This window comes from Parambassis ranga, chromosome 19 (assembly GCF_900634625.1).
Source record: "Parambassis ranga chromosome 19, fParRan2.1, whole genome shotgun sequence".
Lineage (NCBI taxonomy): Eukaryota > Metazoa > Chordata > Actinopteri > Ambassidae > Parambassis > Parambassis ranga.
Window position 1 is genome coordinate 7,835,191 of NC_041039.1, and position 16,607 is coordinate 7,851,797.

The 16,607-nt window shown below is 39.7% G+C and overlaps 2 protein-coding genes across 2 annotated transcripts; one reads left to right on the plus strand and one right to left on the minus strand.

Moving 5' to 3' along the window:
• Positions 1–1,319: 1,319 nt before the first annotated feature.
• LOC114452458 (leucine-rich repeat, immunoglobulin-like domain and transmembrane domain-containing protein 2) lies at positions 1,320–3,341 on the plus strand. The gene is made up of 3 exons (XM_028431781.1): positions 1,320–1,429; positions 1,586–2,367; positions 2,557–3,341. The coding sequence occupies exons 1-3, from the start codon at positions 1,320–1,322 to the stop codon at positions 3,339–3,341; spliced, it is 1,677 nt and encodes a 558-aa protein (XP_028287582.1).
• A 2,370-nt stretch (positions 3,342–5,711) lies between these two features.
• LOC114452373 (cadherin-related family member 1) lies at positions 5,712–14,994 on the minus strand. Its single transcript, XM_028431652.1, has 17 exons — positions 14,934–14,994; positions 14,476–14,571; positions 13,995–14,140; positions 13,860–13,910; positions 13,632–13,721; positions 13,412–13,498; positions 12,180–12,296; positions 11,514–11,657; positions 11,307–11,385; positions 11,126–11,226; positions 10,816–11,019; positions 10,574–10,726; positions 10,065–10,229; positions 9,446–9,513; positions 8,106–8,334; positions 7,636–7,890; positions 5,712–6,242 (listed from the first exon to the last, which is right to left on the minus strand). The coding sequence occupies exons 1-17, from the start codon at positions 14,992–14,994 to the stop codon at positions 5,712–5,714; spliced, it is 2,577 nt and encodes an 858-aa protein (XP_028287453.1).
• Positions 14,995–16,607: the final 1,613 nt, after the last annotated feature.

Consider the following 16,607-nt stretch of genomic DNA (forward strand, 5'->3'; position numbering starts at 1 on the left):
CTGACAGTGTTTTAGTCTATTTTGTATGTATGTAAATGTGCCAGGTTGGATCACAAACCTATAATACAGTACGTTTTATAACCTAAATATTTGTAACCTGGAATATATGAATATGTCTGACTGTACATGTGTAAAAATAAATATTTTTTATATTGAAACATGCTTCCTGGATTTTTAAAAATTATATTTCAGAATATAGATACTTTATATATACTTTTTAGTTTAGTAAGTAAATTTATATGGTGAAGCTTTAACCCCCAGCCTAGTGCCACCATGTGGTGGGGAATTAATGTATTTACTATTATTAAATTTGCTCGTAACAGCTGAGTGTTAACAAGCATTTATTGGTATGATAACACAAAGAATAACAACAGTTTGGGAGATGATAACACAAGCACCAAGGAGATCATAAAGGAGATATAAATAATAGACATTTAATGCAACAGGTAAAGACAGTCAAGTAATTCTGTCACAACATTCTGATATTTTTGGAGAACAGACTGTTGCTATGGATTCAGTTCTGATTACAAAAGAAGGATCATGTGACATTGCTAAAAAAAACTATTAGTTTAAAAAACACAATTATATGTCATTTGATTATGTCCTGGTGGACATGTGGGCCAATAGATGGGATGATAAGAACTGGGTGATAACAGCTATTTAATGGGATGATTGCTGGTTATTGGAGAAGGGCCTCTAAAAATGATAACGTGCATGTACCTGCCATGTCGACATTAGAATTCAAGCCTATAAAAAGTGGAAAGAAAAATAAATATGATCCAATAAAACATCAACTCTGAATCTATCCTCCATTTTAACACTTCCTGTATTTTCTGATCGGCCTTTAACAACCTGAGAGACGACCAGTGTTCAGATTATTGAGGTCAGATTACAGTCCTGTGTAGACATCTGTCTCTGTCTCTCTGCAGCCCTCCCTCTCAGTGCTGCTAAGCCTGATGGGCTCCGGCCCACTTAACACAGATGGGCCTGTCATGTCATGTGTGCTACTGCTTCAGCTTGGGGACCAATAAATGAAATTAGACTGATGCAAAGCAGTTTAGGGGTCATACCTGAAAGAAGGACTATAAAAAATCATGATATTACTGGAAGAATTTGAACATACAAACGCTTTTGAGGAGATCTGACAATGTTCTCTACACAAAGTGGACCACTGCTATAAATACACCTGCCCTGTGTCTCTCATGTCACTTGGTGTCTTACGGGTTACGTCAAGGAAGATTAAGGTAATAGGCTTTCTTCCACCCAGCCCATGAGTGTGTCCTGCCTTCTCAGGCCTATTTCACATGCTCATCCTGAACATGGACGCCTTTTGTGTCACATTACATCTCGCTTTGTTATTTTGTCTTATCACCTCTGGATCAACAACTTGTCTGCTCGGTTGCTCCTGCACAGATGATAACTTGGGGAGGTGAGTAACTACTGAAACTGTACAATCAGAAAAGGTAGGTTATACGTTAGCCATAAGCTTGCGTTGCTTAAGTGAGACAGACAAACAATCTATCCATGAACTAATACAAGAGCAGAGAAATTGTAAAGTCTCAAATCAGTCTCTCTACCATTCCAGGACTTTGTTATGCATGGAAACCTCCATGGGACAAATCCCAGAGGACATCCCAGGTGACTTCACAAAAATCCGAATTGAAAACTGCCACCTCACTGAGTTACCTCAAAGATCATTCTCTCAAGTTAGTGCCTTGGAGTTCCTCTGGCTGAATTTCAATGAGATCACTCTGATGAATATGAAAAGCCTGGAGGGACTCACTGGCCTGAGTGAGCTGAGGCTGCAAGGAAACAAGCTGACGTCAGTCCCCTGGACAGCTTTTCAAGACACGCCAAAACTCAAGATTTTAGACCTGAAGCACAATCGATTGGATGTGCTCCCTGAACATGCTCTGAAATACCTACCTGCGCTGACCTACTTAGATTTATCCTTCAATCAGCTTACTGTCATATCAAAAGATGTCTTCATGAATTGGCCTCTTTACCAAACTGCAGAGAAAGCATGGGGGAAAGAAGGGTTGGTGTCCAATGTGGTATTAGGGCTGCAGGACAACCCCTGGTTGTGTGACTGTCGCCTCAAGGGTTTTGTCGAGTTCATCAAGTCTGTCAGTCCCCCCATCATTCTCATGAACTCTTATTTGACATGCTCAAGCCCCGCCTCCAGAGCCGGCAAGTTTTTCCACGAGATGCAGCTGAAAACATGCATGAAGCCGGTGACCTCTGCTGCAGAGAGCAACATCACTCTACCTCTTGGTGCAAATGCAACACTCACATGCTTAGTCAAGGCCAGGCCAGGGCCCACCATTCAGTGGATGTACAGTCTGAAAGTTATAAGAGGATTTGCTGGTAAGATGTTTTTTTTTATTATTACTAACATCCATTAAACTGCCGTGAACCTGCTGTTGGAGTACTTAGTGAGGTATATCTTGAACTCTCTGGCTGCATCTCTTTTAAGAAGCATATGTATTATGTAGGGTTAGCTTCTGAGCCACTGAAAGCTAACACACTCTGATGTTCTATTTTCTTTTCTTGCAGTGAAAGAGACTAACATAGATGAGGAGACCATCACCTCCCAGCTGGGGATCCCTTCTCTCCACCTGGCAGATCGAGGACTCTACACCTGCATGGCTACTAACTTCATCGGTAACTCCTCTGTCAACTTTTCACTCAACATCAGCTCCCTAAATTCTTCCGTTCCTCTCCCTCCACCGGTCCCCATGCTGGCCTCGGATGACAATGTCTACATTGATATCCGCATTGCTAAGCAGACAGTTTATGGAATCACCCTGGAGTGGCACGCAGCAACAGAAAACCCTGCAGAAACCTGGTTCACCATCCACTTCGGCAAATATGACTCACCCAAGAAGGACATGATCTACATCGGCCCCGGCATCAACAGCTATTCAGTCAGTGATCTGCTTCCTGTCACTAAGTATGAGGTGTGTTTGACCCTTAAGAATCATCCACCAAGGGAAGGCCAGTGCATTGTGTTTGTGACAGGAAGTGACATCAGCGAGCTGGAGCAAAGAGAGAGACTCATCCACATTATAGTCATTGTGTGTGCCATGGTGCTGGCAGTGCCGGCTGGCATGTACGCGTGCACCACAGAGGCCAGGTTTAGTTGTGTAGAACGCTGCATGGATCTGTGGAAGTGGCGGAGGATGCACAGAGAGAACCTGCAGGGGAGAGGAGAGAGGCAGGGAACATTCGACAGCCTGCAGGGGACCAGTGATGAGGGCCTGTGCCGGGACTCAGAGGAAAAGCCAAAAAAGAAGTCTGAGGAAAGGTGCAAAGGAGGAAGTGCAGCTTACATGTACTAGCACCACAGGCCAGAACTGTACATACATCACTTTTAGTGTATCTCCAGCTTGTGCCTCTCATGTTCTAACTTTACATTTAATTGACAGCATTTTGTAAATGTCTTTGACCATGTGGATGACAAAATATTGTGTGCTGCCTGATAAGATTTATTTATAATATTTTTGCAAAAAAAGAGTAAAAGTTTATTTCAGCCATTGTTAAGGAAGAACAATGCTTTTATGAAGTACCTAGGCTTATTGTCTATAAGTTTGTAATTTTAAAACAATGGAAATATTTTCCCATTGTTTAAAAATGCAAAGTTTCTGTGTTTAGACATTCAAATATTGATGTGTATTTATTTTTGAAAGTTAATTTAAACTATGTGTAAAATGATTAAGTATTATTCTACATTTTTCTAATACGCTTACTGTATTTTTGTTCTTAATTTCAAGCTGAAGCTGTCTTCGTTTTTAGTTTGTAAACTCAATTGTTGTTGTAATACAATAAAAGTAACGGTCTATTTCGAGTGTAAATACTTGTATCTAAAGCTAAAAACAGAGATGCCTTTCTTATTTCTTTTTGTTTCCTAATGTTTTGATACTGAATTGTACTGTGTATACTCCTTTGTTATACCATCACCAGATTAAATGATTTATTCTGTCTGTGTGTGGGTTTGATTCACTGTGATCCACTTCTTTTTATTGTTTTTTAATGTCTTGTTATAGATTAAGATTAAGATTAAGAAACCTTTATTAGTCCCACAATGGGGAAATTGCATTTTTGCAACAGACAGCAAAGGATAAGTTAAGAAAAAATATATACATGATAAAATAAACTACCAATAAAATATAGAATAGAATCAAAAAACAGTATACATATTAACAGTTATTGCACAGGTGAGTGGAGGTAGAAGTGGTTTGTAAGAGAACTGTACATTGTGCATCAACAACTAAATAAATAATTTATTGTACACTGTGGTGTATGAATATTGTACCTATCAGAAGTGTTTATTATACATTATAGGATGAACTGATGTTTAATGTGGATTAAAGGGAAGTCAAAGACAAATGCTGAGACATACCCAGATTTTTTTTTTTAGCACAATCACTCAGAGGATTTGTTACATAAGCAGTGTTTCCCGTGCATTTATACATATACTGCTAAGCAGATTAAAGTGATTTTCTGAATCCTAGTCAGCAGGACATGATATTTCCATTTAATGAAGGCTCTGAGCTCACTCTGCACAAGGCAGAGTGCGTCACAGACCAACGTTTACTATCAACTATTATTGAAAGGGAGCATTTACTTTTTATTTCATGGTGTATAATAAATGTTACATTAACACTAAAGTAAAAATATAATATATTACGGCAGCTCCTGCACAAAATGAAACACAAACTAAATTATTTTTCAAATATTTATTCAAAATCAAGACAGTACAAAGACGGTACAAATATGTAACTTTGAAGGACCAGGCAAGTATAATTTATGTTTAAGATATATAGATAATCTCAACTTGTTTACAACAGTTAAGATATAGTCAGATACAGAATAACGGCGATGATGTCTTGTTTGCCTACATCTGAAGGCATTGATGTGTGTCTGTGTGTGTGCAAGACCCTAAATACTTTACACTGATCCTAAATTTTAATATCTATATTATAAATGTCCAAACAGGTTGCAATCTGAGCTCAAAAATGTCAAGCATACGACTAATTTTTTTCAAAGTTCTGACTAGTGGAGTAAGATGGTATCAATATGTTGTCATATAATGAAAACAATACAGTGCTGTACACTTAAATTGGACTCATTGTACATTTATATAAAAGCATTTTCTTCTAGAATTTTACTCACTCAAATGAATTAAAGCAAGCTCGTGTTACCTACAGTGGCACATTGTAATCATACAAAAGAGCAACTTCTCAGCTTTTAAGCGGCTGATGTAACACAGTAAAAATATTAACACACAGGTCCTTTAGCACTTCATAATGAGCGGTCGTGTTTACTTGCTGTGACCGTATCATTCAGCTGCACGCTTCAGAGAGCAATAAGATTAAAATCTTCTCTCGTGTTGAAAACATTACAGGGTCCTGATCATTACACTTTTCAGGAAGTTATGCAACATATGTATACACAGTAAGTCTTAGTAATCCTGTCCCTGGGTATTTTACAGAGATGCTTCTTACTGTAATCCTCCTCAAGATGGCAGTGTGGTGAATTGTCTACAACTGCACTTGAGGCCTCTCCTGTCCCTACTTAAAACAGGTCAGCTGAGGATGTAATAGCTTAAGATATAGACATCTCTAAATCCTCCTGTTACAAAGGAACTAGATCATCACATGGTGCTCAAGTGAGGTGACAGAGCCACCTTAACCAAGACATGTGTGTTGTTAACAATAACCTTGGTTGCTCTCAATGATTTTCTGCTCCAGCTTCTTTTTAAGCTCTGAAACCAAAGCGGAGCTGATGTTTCCATCTCTGTGGCGGCTAGATTTTACTTTCTTGGACCCTTTGGAGGCCAGTGCACCTGATATTGTTGGCACTGCCCGAGGCCGTGTGTTAGAAGGTGGCGGAGGTGGCAGAGAGGGAGCGACAGGGGGTGGAGGCTTCGGCCGTGGGCTCCCGGTGCAGCGCTGGGTATGGCTCTCTGGGTCTTCGATAATGAACTTATCAGCAGTGTTGCTGAATTTGACAACAGGCATCTTGAAGGTCCAGGGCTGCTGGTCCCTGGGTCGTCTCTTAATGATGCGACGCGCTGGCATGATCCTGTTGGACTTTGAGTTGCGCATGTACATAGCCGTAGAGATCAAGACAGTCACTCCTACCAATACACCAATGATAACAGTGACCATGCCTAGAGCTTTCAAAGGATTGTCCCTACTTTTCATTAAAAAGGCTGCCATAGGCCCCTTGAGAGGAGTCTGTAAAAGAGCACAAATAAAAGTGTTTAAATCCAAACCTTAACGCAACATTGGCCCAAAGCATGCAAGCATGAGAGATGGATGCGCAAAGCACTGGCAGAGGAGGCCCAAACAACATGTCTACTCATGCTTTCACACACTCACACACATGCCATTCATCTTCCTCTCTGCTAAGGCTCAAGACTTTTAATGCAAAGCTAAAAGCTAAGCATGACCCTAGTTGTTGGGAATGCGTCTGGCAGTGCAACGCATTAGGACTGATGGGGGCTGAGCAGGATGGATGACAGTTCATGAGACCAGAACAGTGAAGTGCATGTTTGCAGGAGAAAAATGGAGATTAAGTGAGCAAATCCAGGTTTAAATCCAAAGTAAAAGGCTCCATCTTAGTCAATTTGACAGCCAAATAGTCCGCGTCATAGTCTACATAAAAGAGTTTTTCAGATTACATAATGAGGTATGTGGAAACAACATCAGAAAAATATTCCATTCATTTACTTGAAAAAGGATAAAAAAAAGGAAAAATATAAGTTGCATTATTCCTTGGAATGTGCTCAGGTACTCTTTTACAGACAGTAACCAGCCAGTAAACATCTTAGAAACAATGAGGTACCATCTTTTTTTTGTCATTTGTTTCTGCGAACCACTTTAATATAGTTTCTTTCAGGGTTGATCCGGGACTTTTTCACTGCGTCGCAGTACAGGATTGTGGATATGCAGATTGTAAACAAAATGAGAGACACGACAATGCTGAAAAAAATTCCAAAAACAGTCAGCGGTCGCTTGCTGAGGCCCATGAAGTATGAAACAATTCGACCTTTGATCTGAAAAGCACGATACACAACACACAAAACAAAAACCAGTCATAATGAAGAGTGAAGGAATGAATGCAGGGTAATTCATGAAAATGACCAAATACTTTAAAAGAAAAAGCTGCTGTTTGTTTCTCTATATCTAAACTAAAATGGTTTAACAGGCTGTCTGACATGTCTTATTGATACTGTAAACATAAAATCAATATTTTAATTATGTGTTAGCTTTGACTTGCTGCTTTAACAAAAATTAAATGTTAAATTATACCAAGCCTAATTTTTTGGAAACAGATTAACATTAGCATTAACAGGATGCTCTCTGAGAATGCTAATGTTGCTCTTGTTTTTAATGTGTATATGCATTTAATCGGGTAGCTGTTTTCATGAAGTATCAAAACAGCAGATTTATCCTTTAAACAGGATGAGTTTAGTGAAAAAAAGAGATTTAAATAAGGATGCTGATTTAGCAGCTGCATGAATACAGTAGCATGACAACAATGCCTATCATCCTGCTGCTTAAATCTACAGCTCAGGCTTGCTACAGGAAGCTCTGGGAGCGTGCTGCGAGTCAAAGCAAATCTTACCGCCTCCGTGATGTCGATGTTGACCACGGTCGTTGTACTGAAAGACGGAGAGCCTCGGTCCCTGGCCTGCACCACCAGAGACCATCTGCAGTCCTTCTGCTTGGTGATGTTTTGCACAATCTCCATTGACTTGATGTAGGGCTTTAGCTGAATCTCCCCGGTGTCAGTGTTGATATCAAATGCATTGTCAGGGTCAGCTGTCATGATGGAGTACTCAATGACGTTGTTTGGAGCCTCTGCGTCTTCATCCACTGCCTGTAATAGGAAACATGGGCTTGAATAGTCATATTGATGATTAATTAATTTGATCTAAAGGTTTTAGAAATTACACAACAACACAGTTTAAGTACAGTCAAAGGCCATAAAACCATGTTAGAAAGCCATGTTGGCAGCTTGTGTGTTGATATACTAGTCAGTTGATTGAATACAGTCAATAGAATTATCATTAACCTTCAGAGGATGATACGTACCTCTATTTTGACTGGTGTGCCAATGACCATAGTCTTCTCCAGGAGTTCGTCATCAAATTCTGGAGGGTGGTCGTTCATGTCCAGGACGGTGACAAAAACTTCAGCCAAACTGTACTTTCCCTCAGAGTCCTCTGCCTTGACATAGAAGTTATATTTGGACCTGACCTCGGCATCCAGGCTGGTCCAGGGCTGCGTGGTGATGAGGCCTGATAACGGGTTAATAGCAAACCTGCAGTTCACAATCAGACAGTATGTATGAGTCACAACTGTCCATCCCCCCCCAAAAAAAATCAGGCGTCTCTAACAGAGGTGTGATAATACATGTGATATACATCACTTCCTGTGAAAGAATACATGACTCACACCGGCACGTTTCTATAAAAAAATATACTTGTGGTTTAGATGTTAATCCAGCTCAGTTACTACAAGAAAACTGCTGTAATCTCTGGTTTAAATCTCTGGTATGAGTAGCACCACTGTGTGGTCATTCATAAAATAGGTTATGTGTGGTTCAAGAGTTCCAAGCTCTGAGACAAAATATTTAATATTTTTAGAATAAATTCTATGACCTCTTGTATCAGCTATCAGCTGTAACAGCTGAACATCAAAATGCATATTTTAATACATTTTTGTGTTTCTCTATAATTGTCAATATGGAATGACTGATGGACCCAGTGACAGGAAACACAAGTTATTATCTTATCTTTCTAATCTATAAAGATATGAGATGATGGAATAAAGGAATCAGGTAGAATAAACACATAAACATCACCCCAGAGGTGGTTTAAATGGTTATAGAGCTCTTTACATGCTCTTTTGGTTCATTGCTTGCTGCTATTTTATTTGGCTGACTCTATTGCCTCGTTTTCTACTGTGAAAATTCACAAGTTGCCTTGAAACTGATAACTTTCGCACAATTAACTCAGGTTGCTGCCTACAGGCGAGCATAAATTCTCACTTTTCTTCTTCGCTGCACGCTGCCTTGCTTTTCAAAGCTGCCGTTTCTATGGCTCCAGCTGTCACATTGCATGTTAATTGGCTCTGCCTATGTGAGACGGGCCAGGCTGTCTATTTTTAACCCTCCAATCCAATTAGGAGATTAGCCAGCATCTTGCAGCCATTTTAGAGCGAGCTGTTTGTGCAGCCGAGGGGCCAATCAAAACTGGTTCCCTATTCACCTCTTCCATCAAACACACAGAGATGGATCAAGGACTAAGTTGATCACACACACTGAGTTGCATAAAGAATAACTTTTTATCCTGTCAAATGTGGAAACGTAGGAGTTAAACATCTGATCGGACTGAATCTATACTAGTGATGACTAAAAGGTTTTAACTTACAAATCGGATCCTGATCCATAAATCGTGTATTTGACTTCACCCCAAGGCCCTGAATCTGGATCATTTGCCTGGATGAGAAAACAGGACAGAGATTATTAACCGGATGCTTACAGCACATACAGGAAGGCATGAGAGAAATACACTTTATACATAATAATATGTAAAATTGTACATAAAAACCACAACAACAAAAACACACACGCAGACACACACACACACACACGAAAAAAGTGACTCAACATGGTCCATTGAGTGTTTTTTTTGTTGATTGTGGATAACCAGCTAACCAGTCTTAAGCTCATGTACAGGTGGTGATCTCTAACTGTGTGAAGGGGGGGTGTAAGCACAGATCAGCGTGATTGACCTTGGAGCAAAATTAATCTTTTTACTTCACACTGCACAGGCTGTTTGCAGGGTAAGTCCAGTGCAGCTGATGATATGTGTCTATTCGGAAACATCCTTGATAACGTATGCCAGAATGCGTCTTTATGGCAGAGCCAAACCCCCATGAGCTTTTTTGTCTGCTTTCACCTGATGAACTGCACTGAGTAATATGCATTTAGTGGAGGATTGATGGATTATATAATCACTTTGGACTGTTTAATGGTGATTGACTCACTGTTACAGACACAACGCTGGAGCCTCCAGGAGAGTTCTCCGGCACCCTGGCGATGTAGTACTCTGCTGTGAATTTGGGGACGTTGTCGTTTATGTCCAGCAGGTTGATAACTATGTCAGCTGTTGCACTGAAGCGCTCAGGTGTGTCGATCTCCACCGCTAGCAGCTGCAGAGAGTGATTACATTAAGGGTTTAATCATTTCAGTTTATTGACAAACAAGACTCTTCAGCCACAACAGCAACTCTACGAGACTAGAGTGCTCATGACGTTAAGGTTATGATGGAGTGAGTGCAACATTATGCTTTGTACCTATATAGATATAGAGTCATCATAAATTTAATTCATTTATAAATATTTGCTTACATAATAGTAATATTTAGACACACCCAAAAACATAGAAATTGATGTTTGCCTTCTGATAGTGATGCAGGCCTTCATAAGATATCACTGATATCCACCAAGTATAGTAAAGGTCAGCATCATCAATTATAACTCTGTAAAAGTCTGACCTTGAAAGAGAGGGTTGGTCCCTTTTCATAGTCAATGCCAGATGTGTCTTCCACAATGATGGTCACCTGCGCTTCATTGAGGACCGTTTGGGGAACCACCCGCAGTACCCGGCTGGGCCCAACTAGTCTCAGTTTAAATTTAGCATTAGCTCCCTAAAAACAAGCACACATTCAAAGAATGCAATAAAAACATGTGAATCAGGCTCAGGGAAGATTCAGATTTTTCAGATTTTTTGTTTTACCTGATCAGAGTCATTGACCGTGATCTTAAACCCTCGTAGGATCTCCCCTGCAGGTGGATGTTCATACATGGTGACCTCAAACTTGCTCTGTGGTCCATTTTCTCCATAAAAGGTGGGAGGATGGTTGTTGAGATCCACCACCCGCACTGTCACTGTGGTGACGTCATAGTCTTGCCGCTGACTCTTTGGCCCTGCTTCAGATGCCTGGGTTTAAAAATGATATTTAGTACCGACAATCAATGTATTTACAGTAAGATGAGATGAGAGTAATTTTCAAGAAGCATGCAGGAGACTTGAAGATAAACATTACCTTGACTAAGATTTCATATAACTCGTTTTTCAGCAGAGAGGGATAAGTTGTCAGGCTAATGCATCCACTGGTGCTGTTTATGTCAAACACACCATCACTACCTGAAAGGCGATAGAGAAATGTATTTGAAATCTGATCTTGAAGAAACAAATTTCAAGTTCTTGTGTTTTTGTGTATTTACCATTTATAATGGAATAATGTATGGGGTTGGGATTGCCTTGATCGCCATCTTTAGCATACACTGTGAAGATTTCAGAACCCTAGAGGGTAAAAAACACACACACAGACACACACACACACACATATATATATATATATATATATTTATATATCTACTGTGTTTCAATACAAATATTAGCAATCATCACTGCAGCGAATAAAGACTTACAGGAACTGAAACCTCGTAGACGTAACCAAAGTACGGGGTTCCTACAAAGGTTGGAGGCATGTCCTGGGCATCAATAACATTGACTGTTATGGTGGCCGTAGAGGTCAACACCTGGAGCTTCCCCTTGTACTTTCCACCTCCATCCTGAGAAAACATATACAGAGGCAGAGAGAAGAAGTTAGAACAGGAGTTATGTATCTATACATAAAATATAATAATTCTCTGTATTTGCTCTTTTTGTGAGCAACACTGTCAATGCTTCGCTACGTTGGCTCATAAAAAAACAATACCAGCTTCCAACTAATTTTATTTGGAAGATCATCAAAAGCAATGCTCTTTGAGAAAGGTATTTTATATATATATCTTTTACATTTTAGGTAACTCCTCTTGTTATTTAATTTAGTCATTAATCTCAGAAATTATTCAATCAAATAATAGAGGAAAGATTTTTAACATGGATGAAGCGGTTGTTACATGCATGTAAAGTTCATTTCTTTTAATATTTTTTAAGTTACTTATGAACTTTGGATAAATGAAAAGGTCAGTGCTGTCTGATCAAATCTTCCCCCAGAACAGCAGTGCTGTGAACCTCTGTCAACCACTTCTACTAAGAACAGACCCATGCTGTATTGCATGCTTGGTTGGTTTACACCAGCTCCCTCTCACCTTTGCCACTACTGTCACAAAATGTGTTGGTGTGGTCTCGTAGTCCAAGGTCTCTCCAGGTTTGACCCTGAGGATCCCACTGTGTCCATCAATGGTGAACTTGGCAAATGGGGAGGCCTGATAATGTGAAGAGAAAGTTAGTTGTATTGGAGGATAGTTCTCACTTCAACCTTTCAGCTGACACATGAACAGTAACAGCTACTGTGCTGTCAGCTGCTGGACCTCACCAAATCTAAGCCCCTGTCCTGTTAAACCCTCAATGCCTTGCTTAAATGTAATTGAAATTTAATCCACTAAAGTAACACCATTTCCAGACTGCTCTCTGGTATGGGATTAATCTTTCCCTTCACACACTGCACCATCACTCAAATGGCCTTTTCCTCAGTCCACATGGCAGCACAGCTCTCATGATGTCAGCTTGACCTCTGGGCGTACCCCTGAGCGTTGCAGTTAAACAGATAACACCATCATTATGTTGTGAAATCTCAATAAGGAAATTACGATTACAATAGAGCCTTTGCACCACTCTGTGCTAGGGCCCTAAATAGTACACGTTTAAATGTGTAAAAAGAATTACTCACTAAATTTTTAAAATTCACCTATGAGGTAGTAATAAGGAGCTTGAAAAAAAGAAGCGTGTGTTTATACTTTTAAATCAGGTTTTGGGAACTGAGAGGATCAGCTTGTTGGCAGACTGCTGGGTGTTTCTTAGGGTGCAAGTTAGGAGTTAAGAGGTCTGAAGATGTGGCTGAAGCTAAGCTATAAAGAGCTCTATGAGTGATTAGTAAACTCAACTCAGAATTCAACCATGTGCCATAAGGAGGCTAGACAAGCTTTAACTGTTAGCCTAGGCTATATTAAGTCACTTTTCTGCACACATGTTGCTGTAAAAAGGCTCTCTCCTACTTTGGAGAGAGATGTTTCTGCCTAATGGCAGAGTAAAGAGAGATAAAGAAGTCCAAGCTAAACAGAATAATATCACAGGAAATATTTCGCTCTCTATGTTTGTCTAAGTAGACAAATTTAAATGGTCTGAGCTTCCAAAACTAGTTCTGAATTACAAAAAACCTACTTAAAATTCATCACAAAGCCTCGAGTAGGAGCCTTGAACAGACTTGCTTTAACTGAGTTTTAGATGTTCCATCCTGCACTCTTTCACCATAAAAGTGGTCTTAAATTTTCCAGGGTCACAGGTGTGCATCGTCTGCATAATAATGAATCTGTGACGTTACCTGTAAATAATATGAAACGCTGCCTCCTGATCCCAAATCCTTATCACCAGCTTGGACTTTGTAGATGCTAGTTCCTGGCCTAGTGTCCTGATAAACAGAGACAAGAAATTGAATTATGATTTGTTAAAATGAATGAATATTATTAGCATTTGCTTGACAGATTTAGAGGATGCTGGTGGCACATTCATTGAATTAGTTACGACATTTGATATATGAATACCTCTGGAATATCAATGATGAAAGGCAGGTTTTGAAATTCAGGGGGCTCATCGTTGGCGTCTGTGACAAACACTCTCACCGTCTCAACAACCTGAAAGAAAGAAGCGACAAATGTAAACAAAAACAGCTGCATTACTAGCATTCAATGCAAGACAGCATCCTTTTTCAGAGAGGAATAATCAACAATGAAAAACCTCATTCTGATGGCTACAAATGATCAATAATCTACCTTATTGCGTCCATCCGTTATGCTCACAAGCACTGAGATTTCATCTTGTTTCTATGAAAGAAGATTGTGTTATTGTCACAATGTTAAATGAACATTTCCAGTCTTCACAACATGAGCCTTCAGTCACAATCTCACCTCTCTGTCAAGCTCTTGAATCAGAGTCACGTTTCCCGATTTTGGTTCCACCCTAAAATATTCTGTAGAGCCCTTTTCAAAAGTGAGACCGTACCGCACTGGATCACCCTCTGGATCTGTGCCATTCAGGATGTATATCTGTGTTCCTGAGAGAAAGACAAAAAATAAAAAACAAGAACAAACACAGAGAGAAACTGTCAAAAGTAGGGAAATTATTATGTGAAGGTGTATAAAACACCTTTGTGTCTGTTTTTAGTGTTCAGTTTAAACAACATGACAATCAGGTCAGGAGGAGCCACCACCCATATTGTTTTCTTCCCGTAAGTCTTGATGTACGTCACAATCCAAAAGGTATTACAGTAATTAGCCGGAGCCTCAGTAACATGTGTGTGCGATCATTTCATTATTGTATATAACATGTACACGTCTAAACATGGAAATTAGCCAAAAAAAATATTATTAAGAATTATAAGAGACTCACCAACAGGTGTATCCTCAGAGATGCTGAACAGGGCCATATTCCCACTTGTACTGCTGGGACCATTGTCATAAAAATATGGAGCGTAGTCTGATTGCCCTTGTGATACAACACATAAACATGATCCAAGTTAGGAAAGAGACAGTGACATGATGGCTTAAAGAGAATGCAAATCTTTACACTGTATGAAGCAAATATCACATAAGATATTTGCAATATTAACTGTTGACTTACTTGCTATAAAAAGGGCAGGAATCGAAAGCAGCAAGAAGGAAGGAATATAAATATAAATATATAGATAGTAAAAATAGATAGTAAAATGCAAACAAAAGCATAATTCTACATTGCATTCAATAAGCAGTGTGAACAGTGTATACAAGGATGGACATGCCCTCTGTGTGTTAGAGGATTAACCAGATAAGCCACACATACAAAGACGAAACACAAGAAAACAGCCTTACCCAAGGTGAAGTGGAGCAGGAGGAGAAACAACAAAGCATGCGTTTTCTTTTCTTTCTTCATCCTGGTGGGGAAGTAAGGCTTGGCTGGCTCATGTGGAAGGCTTGTTGGATGGGGAAAGCAAGCAGCGAGTGTCGTGCCCTTCTGGAGGCGTCTCAGCAGGCTCACAAGAAGGAGGCTGGGACAGATTCTCAGGCACTAATCCAGTGACGCACCCCTTCCCTCAAAGACATCGTCTAAGGCTGCTGCTCTCACTGCGATTCCTCCTGAAAAACTACACATGGAGGGATGAGAGTTCAGGTTTCACACAATATGGTGTGATCATCACACCTCAGCACACACGTGACCGCATATACATGTGGCTCCGCATCCATGACTACTGTTAAATTAAAGGCCTAAATCAAGTGTTACATTATATTTACATACTGGAAATATGCCTTTCCATTCTTGGCTAGACTTTAGTTTTAGTGTTTGGACACATGGCACATTTGGATCCCTGGTGGCTTAAAGGGTGTTAACAAACGCAGTAGTCCCAGTGGCCTGAGCTTCCCGTGGACACTCTTCTTGGCAGCACACTGACCAACCAAACTTCAGCCTGAGCTATACTTAAAGAGGCTTTCTTTGGCCTCTGCAGACCACTTTCCTTAAGACACCTAGTGACCTGTCAGTCACTTGCAGTACAGCTGTGTACTACGGCTGTAGACAGCACATGACCCAAAAGAACAACATAAACTCATGTTAAATACTAAGCAGTCTAACATTGTAAGACATCCTTCTTATATGCAGGTCAAAACCAAAATGCAGATCTTGATCTGAGAGCAGCCCAAAAATAAACTGCTCATCTGATAAAAAAAAAAGTGACATTCTGAAGGCTGGGGTGAAAAACTGAGTGTGACGTACTGATCCTGCAAACCCTGATGACAGTGAGGAGCCAAACACGTCATACTTCTTATTTTTGAGCACTTTGGCTGTGGCACCTTTATTATTTATTTATTTATTTTTACAATTGAACCCGTTTGCAAGGATGTGTCAGGTGTTAGCTGTACTGACTTACTCATTTAAAGGGGCAGTATGTCCTAATATAAAAATAGAGCTGAATTAAATAGCTGAATTATATACATTTAAAGGTACTAACAAAACTGAACACACTGTGCATATTGTCCCCTGGTAGAATTTTTGTCCTATTATATACAACATTATATAACCTATGCACCAGAACTGTCAAAATCAGAAACAAATAACTCTAGTTAATGAAAAATATATTTATTATTATTTTTATTATTTATTTAAACATGTATTGATTTTCATGTCTTTATTTTCATAAAACATATTTACAAAGTGTGTAAACCTGCATAAGAAGCTTAAATTTACTTCAGGGGGTGGATCTGAGCTCAAGGTATTGTGGGTTGCGATGATGCTTGTGATGCACGCACAGATTTATTGTACTGCAAATTTAAGTGTCTTTCAACACACACACACACCGTCCCTCAAGCGTATTTTAAGCAGTAAAAACCTTGGACCAAAACCAAATATTGGTCATCAATCTGAAAATGACTGACAGAGGGCATCTTTTATCCCCAGTAATGGCACATCTCAGCAAACTGAAGCTTTCACAAATATCATCCGTTATTGCCCTCTCTATCCCTTCTTTCTGCAGGATTTTTTTTCAATAAACT

Bases quoted from the DNA above. Each gene is read 5' to 3' on its own strand.
- LOC114452458 (XM_028431781.1), top strand. From the start codon at position 1,320: ATGGACGCCTTTTGTGTCACATTACATCTCGCTTTGTTATTTTGTCTT. The intron at 1,430-1,585 runs GTGAGTAACTAC...CTACCATTCCAG, and splicing joins ACAGATGATAACTTGGGGAG to GACTTTGTTATGCATGGAAA. The intron at 2,368-2,556 runs GTAAGATGTTTT...CTTTTCTTGCAG, and splicing joins AGTTATAAGAGGATTTGCTG to TGAAAGAGACTAACATAGAT.
- LOC114452373 (XM_028431652.1), bottom strand. From the start codon at position 14,994: ATGAAGAAAGAAAAGAAAACGCATGCTTTGTTGTTTCTCCTCCTGCTC. The intron at 11,020-11,125 runs GTAATGTTTATC...TTTTAAACCCAG, and splicing joins TATATGAAATCTTAGTCAAG to GCATCTGAAGCAGGGCCAAA. The intron at 7,891-8,105 runs GTACGTATCATC...TTCCTATTACAG, and splicing joins GCACACCAGTCAAAATAGAG to GCAGTGGATGAAGACGCAGA.